The sequence below is a fragment of the Agelaius tricolor genome, unplaced genomic scaffold (assembly GCF_023055355.1).
Source record: "Agelaius tricolor isolate 1412-34295 unplaced genomic scaffold, bAgeTri1.0.p SCAF_154, whole genome shotgun sequence".
Taxonomy (NCBI): domain Eukaryota; kingdom Metazoa; phylum Chordata; class Aves; order Passeriformes; family Icteridae; genus Agelaius; species Agelaius tricolor.
Window position 1 is genome coordinate 1 of NW_027269414.1, and position 19,180 is coordinate 19,180.

Consider the following 19,180-nt stretch of genomic DNA (forward strand, 5'->3'; position numbering starts at 1 on the left):
TTGGAACATTCTGGGGAGATTTTAGAACATTTTGGGGGAATTTTAAGGGATTTTGAGAGACTTGGAGGGACATTTATGGGTTTGGGGGGGTGTGGAGGGATTTTGCGGGATTTTTGGGCAATCTTTAGGGATTTTGAGGGGATTTTTGGTGGGATTTGGGGTGACCCCGCTGCCCCACGCAGGCCTGCACAAGGTGGACGTGACCTACGGGGGGTCCCCGGTGCCGCTTGAGCCCGTTCCGTGTCCCCGTCACCGAGGGCTGCGACCCCAGCCGGGTGCGGGTGCACGGCCCCGGCATCCAGAGCGGCACCACCAACCAGCCCAACAAATTCACCGTGGAGACCCGGTGAGAGCCCAAAATCCCAATGGGAAACCCCAAAATCCCGATGGGAAACCCCAAAATCCTGATGGGAATCCCCTAAATCCTGATGGGAATCCCCAAAATCCCCATGGGAATCCCCAAAATTCTGATGGGAAACCCCAAAATCCCCATGGGAATCCCCAAAATTCTGATGGGAATCCCCAAAATCCCAATGGGAATCCCCAAAATCCTGATGGGAGTCCCCAAAATTCTGATGGGAAACCCCAAAATCCCAGCGGGAATCCCCAAAATCCCAATGGGAGTCCCCAAAATCCCCATGGGAATCCCCAAAATTCTGATGGGAAACCCCAAAATCCCCATGGGAATCCCCAAAATCCTAATGGGAAACCCCAAAATCCTGATGGGAATCCCCAGAATCCCGATGGAAATCCCCAAAATCCTGCCAAGAATTCCCAGAATCCCAATGGGAATTCCCAAATTCCCAATCTCCTCCTCCCCGCACTTCCTCACCCCCCTTTATTTCCCAAACCTCACCACGATGACCCCCAAAAATCCATTTTTCTTCCCAAATTTCCCCTTCCAATGACCCCAAATCCCATTTCCCCCCTTTCCCACAACCCCAAATCCATTTCCTCCCCTCCCATGACTCCAAATCCCATTTCCCCCCAAATCTCTCCCTCCCATGACCCCGAATCCCAAACCTCTCCTTCCAATGACCCAAATCCCATTTTCCCTCCAAATCTCTTTCTCCAATGACCCCAAATCCCATTTTTCCTCTAAATCTCTTTCTCCCATGACCCAAATCTCAAATTTCCCCCTTCCTATGACCCCAAATCCCATTTTCCTTCCAAATCTCCCCCTTCCAATGACCCCAAATCCCATTTCCCCCCTCCCATGACCCCAAACCCCATTTCCCCCCCTCCCATGACCCCAAATCCCATTTCCCCATCCCATGATCCCAAATCCCATTTGCCCCCCATTTCCCCTCTCTCCCATGACCCCAAATCCCATTTCCCCCTTTCTCACAACCCCAAATCCCATTTCCCCCCCATTTCCTCCCATCCCATGACCCCAAATCCCATTTCCCCCCATTTCCCCCATTTCCCCTCTCTCCCATGACCCCAAATCCCATTTCCCCCCCGATTTCCCCCATCCCACAACCCCAAATCCCATTCTCCCCCATCCCACGACCCCAAATCCATTTCCTCCCTCCCATGACCCCAAATCCCATTCCCCCCCATTTTCCCCCATCCCATGACCCCAAATCCCATTTGCCCCCATTTTCCCCCATCCCACGACCCCAAATCCCATTTCCCCCCATTTCTCCCCATTTCCCCTTTCCCAAAACCCCAAATCCCATTTCCCCCCTTTCTCAAAACCCCAAATCCCATTTCCCCTCTCTCCCATGACCCCAAATCCCATTTCCCCCCATTTCCCCCATCCCACGACCCCAAATCCCATTTCCCCCCCATCCCACAACCCCAAATCCCATTTCCCCCTCCTCCCCACGACCCCAAATCCCATTTCCCCCCATCCCACAACCCCAAATCCCATTTCCCCTCTCTCCATGACCCCAAATCCCATTTCCCCCCCTCCCATGACCCCAAATCCCATTTCCCCCCCATTTCCCCCCCCTCCCATGACCCCAAATCCCATTTCCCCCATTTCCCCCCATTTCCCCCCCTCCCATGACCCCAAATCCCATTTTCCTCCCAAATCTCTCCTTCCAATGACCCAAACCCCATTTCCCCCCATTTACCCCCCTCCCATGACCCCAAATCCCATTTCCCCTCTCTCCCATGACCCCAAATCCCATTTCCCCCCCATTTCCCCCATCCCACAACCCCAAATCCCATTTCCCCCCATCCCACAACCCAAATCCCATTTCCCCTCTCTCCCATGACCCCAAACCCCATTTCCCCCCATCCACAACCCCAAACCCCATTTCCAGGGGGGCTGGGCACGGGGGGCCTGGGCCTGGCCGTGGAGGGGCCCTCGGAGGCCAAGATGTCGTGCACGGACAACAAGGACGGCAGCTGCTCCGTGGAGTACGTGCCCTACGAGCCCGGCACCTACAGCCTCAACGTCACCTACGGCGGCCACCAGGTCCCCGGTGAGCCCCGGCACGGCGGGAAGGTTTTGGGAATTTTTGGGATTTTTTTGGGGATTTTTTTTTTTTTTTTTTTTGGATTTTTTTTTTAATTTTTGGGGGGATTTTTGGGGATTTTTTGGGAGTTTTTGGGGAATTTTTTGGGATTTTTTGGGGGATTTTTTGGGATTTTTTTTGAATTTTTTGGGAGTTTTTGGGGGAATTTTTTGGGAGTTTTTGGGGGAATTTTTTGGGGATTTTTTTGGGATTTTTTGGGATTTTTTTTTTAATTTTTGGGGGATTTTTGGGGGATTTTTGGGAGTTTTTTGGGAATTTTTGGGGGAATTTTTTTAATTTTTGGGATTTTTTGGGGATTTTTTGGGGAATTTTTTTGGATTTTTTGGGATTTTTTGGGGATTTTTGGGGATTTTTTTTGGGATTTTTTTTGATTTTTTGGGATTTTTTTGGGATTTTTTTGGGATTTTTTTTTTAATTTTTGGGGTTTTTTTGGATTTTATTCGGAATTTTTTTTTGATTTTTTTGGATTTTTTGGGAATTTTTTTGAATTTTTGGGATTTTTTGGAATTTTTTTGGATTTTTTGGGGAATTTTTTTGAATTTTTTGGGATTTTTTTGGGGGATATTTTGGGGAATTTTTTGGGATTTTTTTTTGAATTTTTTTGAATTTTTGGGAATTTTGGGGGGGATTTTTTTGGGAATTTTGGGGAATTTTTTTTTGATTTTTGGGGAATTTTTGGGATTTTTTTTTCAATTTTTTTTGGGTTTTTGGGGAATTTTTTTAAATTTTTTTTAATTTTGGGGAATTTTTGGGATTTTTTTGGGGAATTTTTGGGAATTTTTTGGGAATTTTTTTTAATTTTTGGGGAATTTTTTTTGGAATTTTATGGGAATTTTTGGGGATTTTTTTGGAATTTTTGGGGGGGTTTTTTGGGAATTTTTTGGGAATTTTTGGGGAATTATTGGGGAATTTTTTGAGAATTTTTGGGGGAATTATTGGGGAATTTTATGGGAATTTTTTTTGATTTTTGGGGATTTTTGGGATTTTTTTTTGGTGAAATTTTTGGGATTTATTTTGAATTTTGGAGGATTTTTATTTCATTTCGGGGATTTTTTTTTTTTCATTCCAGAGGATTTATTTATTTATTTATTTATTTATTTTTAATTTCGGGGATTTATTTATTGAAATTCAGGGATTTTTTTGAGTGTTGGGAGATTTTTCAAGATTTATTTTCGTGGGGAGAGGGGGAGGGATTTTTAGGGATTTTTTTATTTGTTCAGGTAATTTTTTGGTTTTTTATTTTCACGCGATTTTTAAAGATTTTAATTTTGGGGGGTTTTTAGGAAGATTTTTGAGAGATTTGATGGGATTTTTAGGAACTTTGATGATACATTTTGCAGCCACCCCTAAATCCCATTGCTCCCCTTGCTGATCCCAAACCCACCCCACACCCCCAAACCCCATTTATTTCCCCTAAACCCCTGTTTTTTCCCCCTGTTGACCCCTAAATCCTCAATTATCCCCAAAATCCCATTTTTTTTCCCCAAACCTCACCCCAGATCCACCTCATTCCTGCGTTTTCCCCCAGGGAGCCCCTTCCAGGTGCCGGTGTCGGACGTGGTGGACGCGTCCCGAGTGACCTGCGGGGGTCCCGGGCTGAGCCCCGGCCACGTTCGGGGCCAACGTCCCCCAAAGCTTCACCGTGGACACCTCCAAGGCCGGCGTGGCCCCGCTGGACGTCAAAGTCCAGGGCCCCAAAGGTCAGTGGGAGAGAAGTTTGGGGGGATTTTGGGGGGGATTTGGGGGGATTTTGGGGGTGTTCTGTGGGATTTTGGGGCACTAGGTTTGGGATTTTGGGGGCACTAGGTGTGGGATTTTGGGGGTGCTCTATGGGATTTTGGGGCACCTTATGGGGATTTTGGGACACCCTGTAGGATTTTGGGGCCACCTCATTCCCCCTTTTTAATAATTTCTGTACTACCCTGTTACTCTTATGTTACTCTACAATCCTTTTAAACCCATCCCATAAAAACCCCAAAAAAAACCCCAAAAAACCCCCCAAAAACCCCATAAAAAACCCCCCCAAAAAACCCAAAAACACCCATAAAAACACCCATAAAAAAACCCCAAAAACACCCATAAAAACACCCATAAAACCCCCAAAAAACCCTCAAAAAACACCCATAAAAAAACCCATTAAAAAACCCCAAAAACACCCATAAAAACCCCCCAACCCCCCCCCCAAAAAAACCCCAAGAAACCTGCGAAAAACACCCATAAAACCCCCCCAAAAACCCCAAAAAAACCCCGAAAAAATCCCCAAAAAAAACCCCCAAAAAACCCAAAAACACCCAAAAAAACCCCCAAAAACACCCATAAAAACACCCATAAAACCCCCAAAAAACACCCATAAACCCCCCCCAAAACACCCATAAAAACACCCAAAAAACCCCCAAAAAACACCCATAAAAACACCCATAAAAAAACCCCAAAAACACCCATAAAAACACCCATAAAACCCCCCAAAAAACCCTCAAAAAACACCCATAAAAACACCCATTAAAAAACCCCAAAAACACCCATAAAAACCCCCCAAACCCCCCCCAAAAAAACCCCAAGAAACCTGCGAAAAACACCCATAAAACCCCCCCAAAAACCCCAAAAAAACCCCGAAAAAATCCCCAAAAAAAACCCCCAAAAAACCCAAAAAACACCCAAAAAAACCCCCCAAAACACCCATAAAAACACCCAAAAAACCCCCAAAAAACACCCATAAACCCCCCCCAAAAACACCCATAAAAACACCCAAAAAACCCCCCAAAAACACCCATAAAAACACCCATTAAAAACCCCCAAAAACACCCATAAAAACCCCCCAAAACCCCCCAAAAAAACCCCAAAAAAAAACCATAAAAACACCCATAAAAACACCCATTAAAAAACCCCAAAAACACCCATAAAACCCCCCCCCCAAAAAAAACCCCAAAAACACCCATAAAAACACCCTAAAAACCCCCAAAAACACCCATAAAAACACCCATAAAAACCCCCAAAAACACCCGTAAAAACACCCATAAACCCCCCCCAAAAAAAAACCCTAATAAAACCCAAAAAACACCCAAAAAAACCCCCCAAAAAACCCCAAAATCCCCCCCAAAAAAACCCAAAAAACCCCCCAAAAAACCCCCAAAAAAACCCCAAAACACACCCAAAAAACCCCCAAAAAACCCAAAAACCCCAAAACCCCCATTTCCCCCACCAGGCGTGCTGGAGCCCGTGGACGTGGCCGACAACGGCGACGGCACTCAGCGCGTGTCCTACGTCCCGTCCCGCGAGGGCCCCTACAGCATCTCCGTGCGCTACGGCGACCACGAGGTGCCCCGCAGGTGCGCCCTTGGTGGCTGGGGACACATTTCGGGTGTCACCCCAGGTATTTTGGGCTGTTCTGACCCCAAAATTCCTCCCCTAAAGCCCTTTCAAAGTGAAGGCGCTGCCCACGCACGACGCCAGCAAAGTGAAGGCGAGCGGGCCCGGGCTGAACACCACGGGGGTGCCGGCCAGCCTGCCCGTGGAGTTCACCATCGACGCCAAGGACGCCGGCGAGGGGCTGCTGGCCGTGCAGATCACGGTGCCTTTGGGGTTTTGGGGCTCTTTATGGGGTGGGGAGGGTGGGATTTGGGGTTTTTTGGGCGTTTGGAGGAGGTGGGGGAGCGTTGGAGATGGGGCGGTTGGGGTTTGTTGTGAGGGGGGTTGGTGGTGGAGGTGGGAGTTTTGTGTGCACTGGTGGCCACAAAGTGACCAAAGAGTTCCTAATTCCAAGGTTTTTACACCAAAACCCTGTTCCACATTCTCTAATTCCCATTTTTTTTATCCCCAAACCCACATCACATCGCCTAAATCCAGGTTTTTCCCCTCACGATTCTGAGGGGAGTCCCAAGTGCATGACCCCACCCAGGAGCCCTGGGATTCTTTTTCCCAGCCCTAAAATCAAACCCCAAAACCCAAAACTGCCCAAATTCTGCCCAAAACTGCCCAAACTGCCATTTTCCCCCTCCCAACCACCAAAATTCTCATTCTCACCTCACCAATGGCTAAAATTCCCACTTTTTCCCCTCAGGAAAAGCTTTTTCCCCTCAGGATTCTGAGGGGAATCCCAAGGGTGCATGACCCACCCGGGAGCTCTGGGATTCTTTTTCCCAGCCCTAAAATCAAACCCCACACCCAAAAACTGCTCAAATTCCCATTTTCCCCCTCCCAACCACCAAAATTCTCATTCTCACCTCACCAATGGCTAAAATTCCCACTTTTTCCCCTCAGGAAAAGCTTTTTCCCCTCAGGATCCCAAGGGGAAGCCCAAGGGAGCATGACCCCACCCAGGAGCTCTTTGATCCTTTTTCTAGCCCAAATTCCCATTTTTCTACCTTTGAACCGCCCAAATTCCCATTCTCACCTCACCAATGGCTAAAATTCCCACTTTTTCCCCTCAGGAAAAGCTTTTTCCCCTCAGGATTCTGAGGGGAGTCCCAAGGGAGCATGACCCCACCTGGGAGCTCTGGGATGCTTTTTCCCAGCCCTAAAATCCAACCCCACACCCTAAAAACTGCCCAAATTCCCACTTTCCCCCCTCCCAACCACCAAAACTCTTATTCTCACCTCACCAATCCCTAAAATTCCCACTTTTTCCCCTCAGGAAAAGCTTTTTCCCCTCAGGATTCTGAGGGGAGTCCCAAGGGAGCATGATCCCACCTGGGAGCTCTGGGATGCTTTTTCCCAGCCCTAAAATCCAACCCCACACCCAAAAAATGCCCAAATTCCCATTTCTCACCTCCTAGCAACCAAAATTCCCATTCTCACCTCACCAATGGCTAAAATTCCCACTTTTTCCCCTCAGGAAAAGCTTTTTCCCCTCAGGATCCCAAGGGGAAGCCCAAGGGAGCATGACCCCACCCAGGAGCTCTTTGATCCTTTTTCTAGCCCAAATTCCCATTTTTCTACCTTTGAACCGCCCAAATTCCCATTCTCACCTCACCAATGGCTAAAATTCCCACTTTTTCCCCTCAGGAAAAGCTTTTTCCCCTCAGGATTCTGAGGGGAGTCCCAAGGGAGCATGACCCCACCTGGGAGCTCTGGGATGCTTTTTCCCAGCCCTAAAATCCAACCCCACACACCAAAACTGCCCAAATTCCCATTTTCCCTCTCCCAACCACCAAAATTCCCATTCTCACCTCACCAATGGCTAAAATTCCCACTTTTTTCCCTCAGGAAAAGCTTTTTCCCCTCAGGATCCTGAGGGGAATCCCAAGGGTGCATGACCCGCCCAGGAGCTCTGGGATTCTTTTTCCCAGCCCTAAAATCCAGCCTCACACCCTAAAAACTGCCCAAATTCCCATTTTCCCCCCTCCCAACCACCAAAATTCTTATTCTCACCTCACCAATCCCTAAAATTCCCACTTTTTCCCCTCAGGAAAAGCTTTTTCCCCTCAGGATCCCGAGGGGAGTCCCAAGGGAGCATGAGCCCACCCGGGAGCCCTGGGATGCTTTTTCCCAGCCCTAAAATCCAACCCCACACCCTAAAAACTGCCCAAATTCCAATTCTCACCTCACCAATGGCCGAAATTCCCGCTTTTTCCCTTCAGGATCCTGAGGGGAAGCCCAAGAAAGCCTCAATCCGGGACAATCAGGACGGCACCTACACCGTGTCCTACGTGCCGGACATGACCGGCCGCTACACCATCCTCATCAAATACGGGGGGGACGAGATCCCCTATTCCCCCTACCGCATCCGGGCCGTGCCCACCGGCGACGCCAGCAAGTGCACGGTTACCGGTGAGCCCCGAAACGGGGGAAAACCCCCAAAAATTGGGAGGAAACACCTCAAAAATGGGAAAAACCACCCCAAAAACTACAGGGGAACCCCCCCCCCAAATGGGGGATACCACCTCAGGAATGGGAGAAACCATCGCGAAAATCTCCTCAGGAATGGGGGGGGCACAACCCTGCTGGGAAAGGGGCACGGCTGCACTGAGGGGGGAGAAGGGGATTTTTGGGGGTGTTTTGGGGGATTTTGGGGGGGGTTTCGGGGGGTTTTGGGGGTCTCACGGCTGTGTCTCACTGGATTTCTTGCTTCTCTGCCCACCCCACGCCCACCCCCCCACGCCCACCCCCCCCCACGCTGTAGTTTCCATCGGAGGTCACGGCTTAGGTAAGAGCACGGCTTGGTTGGGGGGGGGGGGAGCATGGCCAAAACCCCCCCTTTGCACCCCAAAATCGAGCCCCCTTCGCACCCCAAAAATGGCCCTGCATGAGGGGAAGGGGGGGAGACAGGGGAGGGGGTGAGGGTTGGGTTGGGAGGGGGTTTGGGGTGGGAGGAACCCGATTTAAATGATGAGGAACCCCCCCAAATTAATGATGGGAGAGCCCCATGACCTCAATGAATGAAGGGACCCCTCCAGTTTAATGATGGGGACCCTCCAAAATTAATGATGGGGACCCTCCAAAATTAATGATGGGACATCTCCATGATCTTAATTAATGAAGGGACCCCGCCAAAATTAGTGATGAGAGACCCCCGTGATCCCAATTAATGATGGGGACCCCCCAGAATTAATGATGGGAGACACCCATGATCTCAATTAATGAGAGATTCCCCCAATTTAATTATGTAGGATCCCCCCAAGTGAAGGATGTAGGACCCCCAAACTCAATTAATGTCGGGGACCCCCAAAATTAATGATGGGATCCCATTTTGGGGCCACCGATGGGGTCCCACCATGGTGACCCCAAAGGCTCCTTTATGGGGCCACCAAAGGGATCCCATTCTGGTGACCCCAAATGGGTCCAGCCTGGGGGTTCCTGGCCCCGTTTTGGGGTTCCCAATGGGCTCCTGTTCCAAATGTCCCCAAATGGGTCCCATTTTGGGGTTCCCAACCCCATTTTGGGATTTCCAGCCCCTTTTTGGGATTCCTGTCCCCATTTTGTGGTTCCTGGTCCTGTTTTGGGACTCCTGGTCCCATTTGGGGGTTTCTGGCCCCGTTTTGGGGTTTCTGGCCCCATTTTGGTGTTTCTGGTCCCGTTTTGGGGTTTCTTGCCCCGTTTTGGGGTTCCTGGCCCCAATGGGTCCTGTTTTGGGGTTTCTGGCCCCGTTTTGGGGTTTCTGGCCCCGTTTTGGGGTTCCTGGCCCCATTTTGGGGTTCCTGGCCCCATCCCTGACCCCCATCTCCCATAGGTCCAGGCCTGGGCCCCACCATCCAGCTGGGCGAGCAGACCCTGATCACGGTGCTCCCGTTTTGGGGTTTCTGGCCCCGTTTTGGGGTTTCTGGTCCCGTTTTGGGGTTTCTGGTCCCGTTTTGGGATTCCTGGCCCCAATGGGTCCCGTTTTGGGGTTCCTGGCCCCATCCCTGACCCCCATCTCCCTCAGGTCCAGGCCTGGGCTCCACCATCCAGCTGGGCGAGCAGACCCTGATCACAGTGGCCCCAATGGGTCCCGTTTTGGGGTTTCTGGCCCCATTTTGGGGTTCCTGGCCCCAATGGGTCCCGTCTTGGGGTTCCTGGTCCCTGACCCCCATCTCCCTCAGGTCCGGGCCTGGGCCCCACGATCCAGCTGGGCGAGCAGACCCTGATCACGGTGGCCCAGATGGGTTCCATTTTGGGTTTCCCAGTTCCATTTTGGGTTTCCCAGTCCCATTTTGGGTTTCCTGGCCCCAATGGGTCCCGTTTTGGGGTTCCTGGCCCTGTTTTGGGGTTCCTGGTCCCTGACCCCCATCTCCATAGGTCCAGGCCTGGGCCCCACCATCCAGCTGGGCGAGCAGACCCTGATCACGGTGCTCCCGTTTTGGGGTTTCTGGCCCCGTTTTGGGGTTTCTGGCCCCGTTTTGGGGTTTCTGGCCCAGTTTTGGGATTCCTGACCCTGTTTTGGGGTTCCTCGCCCCATTTTGGGGTTCCTGGTCCCTGACCCCCATCTCCATAGGTCCAGGCCTGGGCCCCACCATCCAGCTGGGCGAGCAGACGCTGATCACGGTGGACGCCAAGGCGGCCGGCAAGGGCAAGGTCACCTGCTCGGTGTGCACGCCCGACGGCTCCGAGGTGGACGTGGACGTGGTGGAGAACCCCGACGGCACCTTCGACATCTTCTACACCGCGCCCCAGCCCGGCAAATACGTGATCTGCGTCAGGTTCGGCGGGGAGCACATCCCCAACAGCCCCTTCCAGGTCATGGTGAGTGGGAAAATGGGGAGAAACGGGGTAAAAATGGGAAAAAATGGGTGAAAAAATGGGAAAAAAGGGGAAAAAACGGGGTAAAAATGGGTGAAAATGGGGATTATAGAGGGAAATGTGGGGTATGTGTTTGGTTCGGCGGGGAGCACATCCCCAACAGCCCCTTCCAGGTCATGGTGAGTGGGAAAATGGGGAGAAAATGGGAAAAAACGGGGTTAAAAATGGGAAAAACAGAGTAAAAATGAGAGAAATGGGGTAAGAATGGGGGAGAAAATGGACGTATGGGGGTAAAAATGGGGAAATGTGTGCAGTTCATGGGGAGCACATCCCCAACAGCCCCTTCCAGATCATGGTGAGTGGGAGATGGGGAGAAATGGGGTAAAAATGGGAAAAAATGGGGTAAAAATGGGAAAAAAGGGGAAAAGGGGGGAAAATGGGGATTATAGAGGGAAATGTAGGATCTGCGTCAGGTTTGGGGGGAGAACATCCCCAACAGCCCCTTCCAGGTCATGGTGAGTGGGGAAATGGGGAGAAACGGGGAGGAAACGGGAAAAAATGGGGTGAAAATGGGAAAAAATTGGAAAAAATGGGGGAAAATGGGAAAAAATTGGTGAAAAATGAGGATATGGGGTTGGATTTGGGGAGAAATCTGGGATCTGCGTCAGGTTCGGCGGGGAGCACATCCCCAACAGCCCCTTCCAGGTCATGGTGAGTGGGGAAATGGGGAGAAACGGGGAGGAAACGGGAAAAAACGGGGTAAAAATGGGGTAGAAATGGGGGAAAATGGGGATTATAGAGGGAAATGTGGGATCTGTGTCAGGTTCGGCGGGGAGCACATCCCCAACAGCCCCTTCCAGGTCATGGTGAGTGGGGAAATGGGGAGAAACGGGGAGGAAACGGGAAAAAATGGGGTAAAAATGGGAAAAAACAGGGTAAAAATGGTAATAAATAGGGAAAAATGAGGATATGGGGTTGGATTTGGGGAGAAATCTGGGATCTGCGTCAGGTTCGGGGGGGGAACATCCCCAACAGCCCCTTCCAGGTCATGGTGAGTGGGAGATGGGGAGAAAATGGGTAAAAATGGGAAAAAATGGGAAAAAGGGGGAAAAAGGGAGGAAATGGGGAAAAATGGGGAAAAAGGGGGGAAAATGGGGATTATAGAGGGAAATGTGGGGTCTGTGTCAGGTTTGGGGGTAGCACATCCCCAACAGCCCCTTCCAGGTCATGGTGAGTGGGAGATGGGGTGAAACGGGGTAAAAATGGGGTAAAAATGGGAAAAAAGGGGAAAAAATGGGGTAAAAATGGGTGAAAGTGGCAATAAATGGGGAAAAATGAGGATATGGGGTTGGATTTTGGGAGAAATCTGGGATCTGCTGGGTTCGGCGGGGAGCACATCCCCAACAGCCCCTTCCAGGTCATGGTGAGTGGGAGATGGGGAGAAACGGGGTAAAAATGGGAAAAAATGGGGTAAAAATGGGGTAAAAATGGGAAAAAATTGGTGAAAAAATGGGGTAAAAATGGGAAAAAGGGGGAAAAAGGGAGGAAATGGGGAAAAATGGGGAAAAAGGGGGGAAAATGGGGATTATAGAGGGAAATGTGGGGTCTGCGTCAGGTTTGGGGGGAGCACATCCCCAACAGCCCCTTCCAGGTCATGGTGAGTGGGAAATGGGGAGAAACGGGGAGAAAACAGGGGAAAAATGGGAAAAAACAGGAAAAAATGGGGGAAAATGAGGAAAAAAAGGGGAGAAAATGGGGAAAAGGGGGCAAAACCCAGGGGAAAAAACTCGGAATAAAAACCGGAAAAAACAGAGGGAAAATGGGGGGAAAATGGGAAAAAAATGGGGGAAAATTGGGGAAAAATGGGAAAAACATGGGAAAAATGGGGGAAAATTTGGGGGAAAATGGAGGGGAGCAGGGAGTTTGGGGTGACAGTTGGGACGTGGGGTTTTTGGGGTGCTCTGACCCCCGGTGCCCCCCAGGCCACGGACCGGCCGCTGCTGGGGGTCAACGGGCTGGACATGGCCGGGCTGCGGCCCTTCGACCTCGTCATCCCCTTCACCATCAAGAAGGGCGAGATCACAGGTGAGAGGGACACCCCGAATTTGGGGGGTGGGGGGGTCCCCAAAACTGGCCCAAAATTGCCCCAAAAATACAAAAAAACGAGTGCGAAATCGGCCTGAGGATACCTCAGGGTCAGGTCCAAACCTGGCCAAAAAAATACCTCAAAGTTGGCCCAAAAACGTCCAAAAATCTGCCCAAAACATCCTCAAAACCGGTCCAAAAATACCTCAAAACCAGCCCCAAAATCCACCCAAAAATACCTCAAAGTTGGCCCAAAAACATCCAAAAATCCACCCAAAACCTCCTCAAAACCGGTCCAAAAATCCATCCAAAACCTCCTCAAAACCGGTCCAAAAATCCCTCAAAACCAGCCCCAAAATAGGCCCAAAAATACCTCAAAGTTGGCCCAAAAATGTCTCCAAAAACCAACCAAAAAACGAGTACAAAATTGGCCCGAGAATACCTCAGGGTCAGGTCCAAAACTGGCCAAAAAAATACCTCAAAGTTGGCCCAAAAACGTCCAAAAATCTGCCCAAAACATCCTCAAAACCGGTCCAAAAATACCTCAAAACCAGCCCCAAAATAGGCCCAAAAATACCTCAAAGTCAGCCCAAAAACCAGTCCAAAAATCTGCCCAAAACCTCCTCAAAACCGGTCCAAAAATACCTCAAAACCAGCCCCAAAATAGGCCCAAAAATCCCTCAAAACCAACCCAAAATAGGCCCAAAAATACCTCAAAGTCAGCCCAAAAACATCTCCAAAAACCAGTCCAAAAATGGCCCAAAACCTCCTCAAAACCGGTCCAAAAATCCGCCCAAAACCTTCCCAAAACCGGTCCTAAAATACCTCAAAACCAGCCCAAAATAGGCCCAAAAATACCTCAAAGTCAGCCCAAAAACATCTCTAAAAACCAGTCCAAAAATGGCCCAAAACCTCCTCAAAACCGGTCCAAAAATCCCTCAAAACCCACCCCAAAATAGGCCCAAAAATACCTCAAAGTCGGCCCAAAACCATCCAAAAATCCGCCCAAAACATCCTCAAAACTGGTCCAAAAATCCACTCAAAACATCCTCAAGACTGGTTTAAAAATACCTCAAAACCAGCCCCAAAAATAGGCCCAAAAATACCTCAAAACCAGCCCAAAATAGGCCCAAAAACACCTCAAAGTCGGCCCAAAAACATCCAAAAATCTGCCCAAAACCTCCTCAAAACCGGTCCAAAAATCCGCCCAAAACCTTCCCAAAATAGGCCCAAAAATACCTCAAAACCAGCCCAAAATAGGCCCGAAAATACCTCAAAGTCGGCCCAAAAACATCCAAAAATCCGCCCAAAACCTCCTCAAAACCGGTCCAAAAATCCGCCCAAAACATCCTCAAAACTGGTCCAAAAATACCTCAAAGTCAGCTCTAAAATTGGTGCATAAATACCTCAAAAGCAGCTCAAAAATCAGCCCAAAAATACCTCAAAACCCACCCCAAAATTAACCCAAACCAGCCCAAAATGAACCCAAACCACCTCAAAACCCACCCCAAAACTCAGCCCAAAATCCCCTCAAAAATCTCCCCAAAACCGGTCCTGAATCAGCCAAAACCACCCCAGGAACACCCAAAAATCATCCCCAAATCAGCCCTGAACAGCCCAAAAGTGTCTGGGTGTCCCCAAGGTGTCCCAGGTGACCCCAGGTGTCCCCAGGTGTCCCCTGTCCCTCCCAGGTGTCCCCAGCTGTCCCCAGGTGTCCCCAATCACTCCCAGCTGTCCCCAGGTGTCCCAGGTGACCCCAGGTGTCCCCAGGTGTCCCAGGTGTCCCAGGTGACCCCAGGTGTCCCAGCTGTCCCCAGGTGTCCCAGGTGACCCCAGGTGTCCCCAGGTGTCCCCAGGTGTCTCCAGTCCCTCCCAGGTGTCCCCAGGTGTCTCAGGTGTCCCCAGGTGTCCCCCAGGTGAGGTGCGGATGCCCTCGGGCAAGGTGGCCACTGCAGCCCCTACCAGGTGACCCCAGGTGTCCCCTGTCCCTCCCAGGTGTCCCCAGGTGTCCCCAGTCCCTCCCAGCTGTCCCCAGGTGTCCCCAGGTGACCCCAGATGTCCCCAGCTGTCCCCAGCTGTCCCAGGTGATCCCAGTGTCCCCCAGGTGAGGTGCGGATGCCCTTGGTCAAGGTGGCCACTGCAGCCCCTCTCAGGTGTCCCCAGGTGTCCCCAGGTGTCCCCAATCACTCCCAGCTGTCCCAGCTGTCCCAGGTGACCCCAGGTGTCCCAGGTGTCCCCTGTCCCTCCCAGGTGTCCCCAGGTGTCCCCAATCACTCCCAGGTGTCCCCAGTCTCTCCCAGCTGTCCCAGCTGTCCCCAGGTGTCCCAGGTGACCCCAGGTGACCCCAGTGTCCCCCAGGTGAGGTGCGGATGCCCTCGGGCAAGGTGGCCACTGCAGCCCCTCTCAGGTGTCCCCAGCTGTCCCAGGTGTCCCCAATCACTCCCAGGTGTCCCCAGCCCCTCTCAGGTGTCCCCAATCACTCCCAGGTGTCCCCAGCCCCTCTCAGGTGTCCCCAGGTGTCCCCAGCTGTCCCCAGTCCCTCCCAGCTGTCCCAGGTGTCCCCAGCTGTCCCCAGCTGTCCCAGGTGACCCCAGGTGTCCCTGTCCCCCCAGGTGAGGTGCGGATGCCCTCGGGCAAGGTGGCCACCCCGGACATCACGGACAACAAGGACGGCACGGTGACCGTGAGGTTTGCGCCCAGCGAGGCGGGGCTGCACGAGATGGACATCCGCTGTGACAGCATCCACATCCCTGGTACCCGGGATTTGGGGGGATTTCGGGGAATTTTGGGGAATTTTGGGGTGTTTGGGGGTGTCTGGAACCCAGGGGAGGAGCCAAGGGTGGGGTTTGGGGGAGTTTTGGGGGAGTTTTGGCTGCACGAGATGGACATTCAGTGTAACAGCATCCACATCCCTGGTACCTGGGATTTTGGGGGGAATTCGGGGAATTTTGGGGAATTTCTGGGAATTTTGGGGTGTCTGGAACCCAGGGGAGCAGCCCAGGGTGGGTTTTGGGGGTTTTTGGGGTGAGTTTTGGGGGGTTTTGGGGTGGTTTAAGGAGTTTTGGCTGCATGAGATGGACATCCGCTGTGACAGCATCCACATCCCTGGTACCCGGGATTTTGGGGGGAATTCGGGGAATTTGGGGGAATTTCTGGGAATTTTGGGGTGTCTGGAACCCAGGGGAGCAGCCAAGGGTGGGTTTTGGGGGAGTTTTGGGGGAGTTTTGGCTGCACGAGATGGACATTCAGTGTAACAGCATCCACATCCCTGGTACCCGGAATTTGGGGGAATTTTGGAATTTTTTGGGAGATTTTGAGGTGTTTGGAACCCATGGGAGCAGCCAGGAGTGAGTTTTGGGGGGGTTTTGGGGTCACTGTCCCCATGGGGGATTTGGGGACAGTTTGGGGACACTGTGGGGGGGTCAGGACACGCTGTGACCCCCCCAGTGTCCCCCTGTCCCGGGCAGCCCCCTGCAGTTCTATGTGGATTCTGTCACCTGGGGGTGGCTTTGGGGAGTTTCTTTGGGGTCACTGTCCCCATGGGGGATTTGGGGGCAGTTTGGGGACACTGTGGGGGGGTCAGGACACGCTGTGACCCCCCCCATGTCCCCGTGTGTCCCCCCCAGGCAGCCCCCTGCAGTTCTATGTGGATTACGTGAACAGCGGCCACGTCACCGCCTACGGCCCCGGGCTGACCCACGGCACCGTCAACCGCCCGGCCACGTTCACCGTCAACACCAAGGATGCTGGAGAGGGTGGGACAATGGGGACAATGGGGACATTGGGGACAATGGGGACATTGGGGACATTGGGGACATTGGGGACACTGGGGACACTGGGGACAATGGGGGCAATGGGGACAATGGAGACACCAGGGACAATGGGGACATTGGGGACAATGGGGACAATGGGGACACTGGGGACAATGGGGGCAATGGAGACACCAGGGACAATGGGGACATTGGGGACAATGGGGCGCCATCAACCGCCCGGCCACGTTCACCGTCAACACCAAGGACGCCGGAGAGGGTGGGGACATTGGGGACATTGGGGACATTGGGGGCAATGGGGACATTGGGGACATTGGGGACACTGGGGACAATGGGGACACTGGGGACAATGGGGACAATGGGGGCATTGGGGGCAATGGGGACAATGGGGACAATGGGGGCATTGGGGGCAATGGGGACAATGGGGACAATGGGGACAATGGGGGCATTGGGGACAATGGGGACACTGGGGGCAATGGGGGCAATGGGGGCAATGGGGACATTGGGGGCATTGGGGGCAATGGGGGCAATGGGGACATTGGGGGCAATGGGGACAGCTGGGGACATTGGGGACATTGGGGGCAATGGGGACAATGGGGACATTGGGGACAATGGGGACATTGGGGACAATGGGGCGCCATCAACCGCCCAGCCACGTTCACCGTCAACACCAAGGACGCCGGAGAGGGTGGGGACATTGGGGACATTGGGGACATTGGGGACACTGGGGACAATGGGGACATTGGGGACAATGGGGACATTGGGGGCAATGGGGACATTGGGGACAATGGGGACAGTGGGGACAATGGGGGCAATGGGGGCAATGGGGACATTGGGGGCATTGGGGGCAATGGGGGCAATGGGGACATTGGGGGCAATGGGGACAGCTGGGGACATTGGGGACATTGGGGACATTGGGGACAATGGGGACATTGGGGACATTGGGGACATTGGGGACACTGGGGACAATGGGGACATTGGGGACAATGGGGACATTGGGGGCAATGGGGACATTGGGGACATTGGGGACACTGGGGACAATGGGGACATTGGGGACAATGGGGACATTGGGGGCAATGGGGACATTGGGGACAATGGGGACAGTGGGGACAATGGGGGCAATGGGGACAATGGCAACAGTGGGGACAATGGGGGCACTGGGGACAATGGGGGCAATGAGGGGTCAGGGGACATTGGGAACATTGGGGGCAATGGGGACACTGGGGGCAATGGGGACATTGGGGGCAATGGGGACACTGTCCCTAACTGTCCCCATGTCCCCAGGGGGGCTGTCCCTGGCCGTGGAGGGTCCCTGACTGTCCCTGACTGTCCCCATGTGTCCCCACGGGGGCTGTCCCTGTCCCCAGGCTGTCCCTGACTGTCCCCATGTCCCCAGGGGGCTGTCCCTGGCCGTGGAGGGTCCCAGGGTGTCCCTGACTGTCCCCATGTGTCCCCAGGGGGGCTGTCCCTGGCCGTGGAGGGTCCCAGGCTGTCCCCTGACCATGTCCTTGTCCCCGTGTCCCCAGGGGCTCTGTCCCTGTCCCCTGACTGTCCCTAACTGTCCCTGTGTCCCCAGGGGGGCTGTCCCTGTCCCCAGGCTGTCCCCTGACCGTGTCCTTGTCCCCATGTCCCCAGGGGGGCTGTCCCTGGCTGTGGAGGGTCCCAGGGTGTCCCCAGGGTGTCCCTAACTGTCCCCATGTCCCCAGGGGGGCTGTCCCTGACTGTCCCCATGTGTCCCCATGTCCCCAGGGGGCTGTCCCTGTCCCCAGGCTGTCCCTAACTGTCCCCATGTGTCCCCAGGGGGGCTGTCCCTGTCCCCTGACCGTGTCCTTGTCCCCAGGGGGGCTGTCCCTGGCCATGGAGGGTCCCAGGCTGTCCCCTGACCGTGTCCTTGTCCCCAGGGGGGCTGTCCCTGGCCGTGGAGGGTCCCTCCAAGGCTGAGATCAGCTGCCAGGACAACGGGGACGGCACCTGCTCCGTGTCCTACCTGCCCGTGCTGCCCGGGGACTACGGCATCGTGGTCAAGTACAACGACAAACACATCGCAGGCAGCCCCTTCACGGCCAGGATTACAGGTGGGAAACCAAAATGGGGGAAAAAATACAAAAAAAAAACAAAAAAAAACCTCCCAAAAATCCCCCAAAACCCCTGGCAAACACACCTGGGGTCACATCGCAGGCAGCCCCTTCACGGCCAGGATTACAGGTGGGAAACACAAAATGGGGGAAAAACACAGAAATTTGGGTAAAAAACCAAAAAAAAAAACAAAAAAAAAGGAGTAAATTACCCCCAAAACCCCTGGCAAACACACCTGGGGTCACATCGCAGGCAGCCCCTTCACGGCCAGGATTACAGGTGGGAAACACAAAATTGGGGAAAACCAGAAAAATCTGGGTAAAAAACCAAAAAAACCTGAAAAAATAAAAATAAAACCCAAAAAAAGGAGTAAATTACCTACAAAAACCTCCCAAAAACCCCTGGCAAACACACCTGGGGTCACATCGCGGGCAGCCCCTTCACTGCCAGGATTACAGGTGGGAAACACAAAATTGGGGGAAAAACACAAAATTGGGGGAAAAAACACAGAAATTGGGGGAAAAAAAAACAAAAAAAAAAACAAAAAAAAAGGAGTAAATTACCCACAAAACCCCTGACAAACACACCTGGGGTCACATCGCAGGCAGC

The 19,180-nt window shown here is 52.5% G+C and overlaps 1 protein-coding gene across 1 annotated transcript in view; it reads left to right on the forward strand.

Annotated features, from left to right (window-relative positions):
- Positions 1-2,273: 2,273 nt before the first annotated feature.
- The window catches only part of LOC139586944 (filamin-A-like), a gene marked incomplete at its 5' end in the record, with an annotated part of 46,664 nt that continues 29,757 nt past the window's right edge, over positions 2,274-19,180 (forward strand). Inside the window, 12 exon segments of the mRNA XM_071420631.1 lie at positions 2,274-2,435; positions 4,018-4,106; positions 4,108-4,189; positions 5,692-5,815; positions 5,901-6,057; positions 8,066-8,255; positions 8,608-8,631; positions 10,396-10,643; positions 12,623-12,725; positions 15,338-15,478; positions 16,352-16,480; positions 18,397-18,570. Coding sequence (XP_071276732.1) covers positions 2,274-2,435; positions 4,018-4,106; positions 4,108-4,189; positions 5,692-5,815; positions 5,901-6,057; positions 8,066-8,255; positions 8,608-8,631; positions 10,396-10,643; positions 12,623-12,725; positions 15,338-15,478; positions 16,352-16,480; positions 18,397-18,570 — 1,623 coding nt within the window.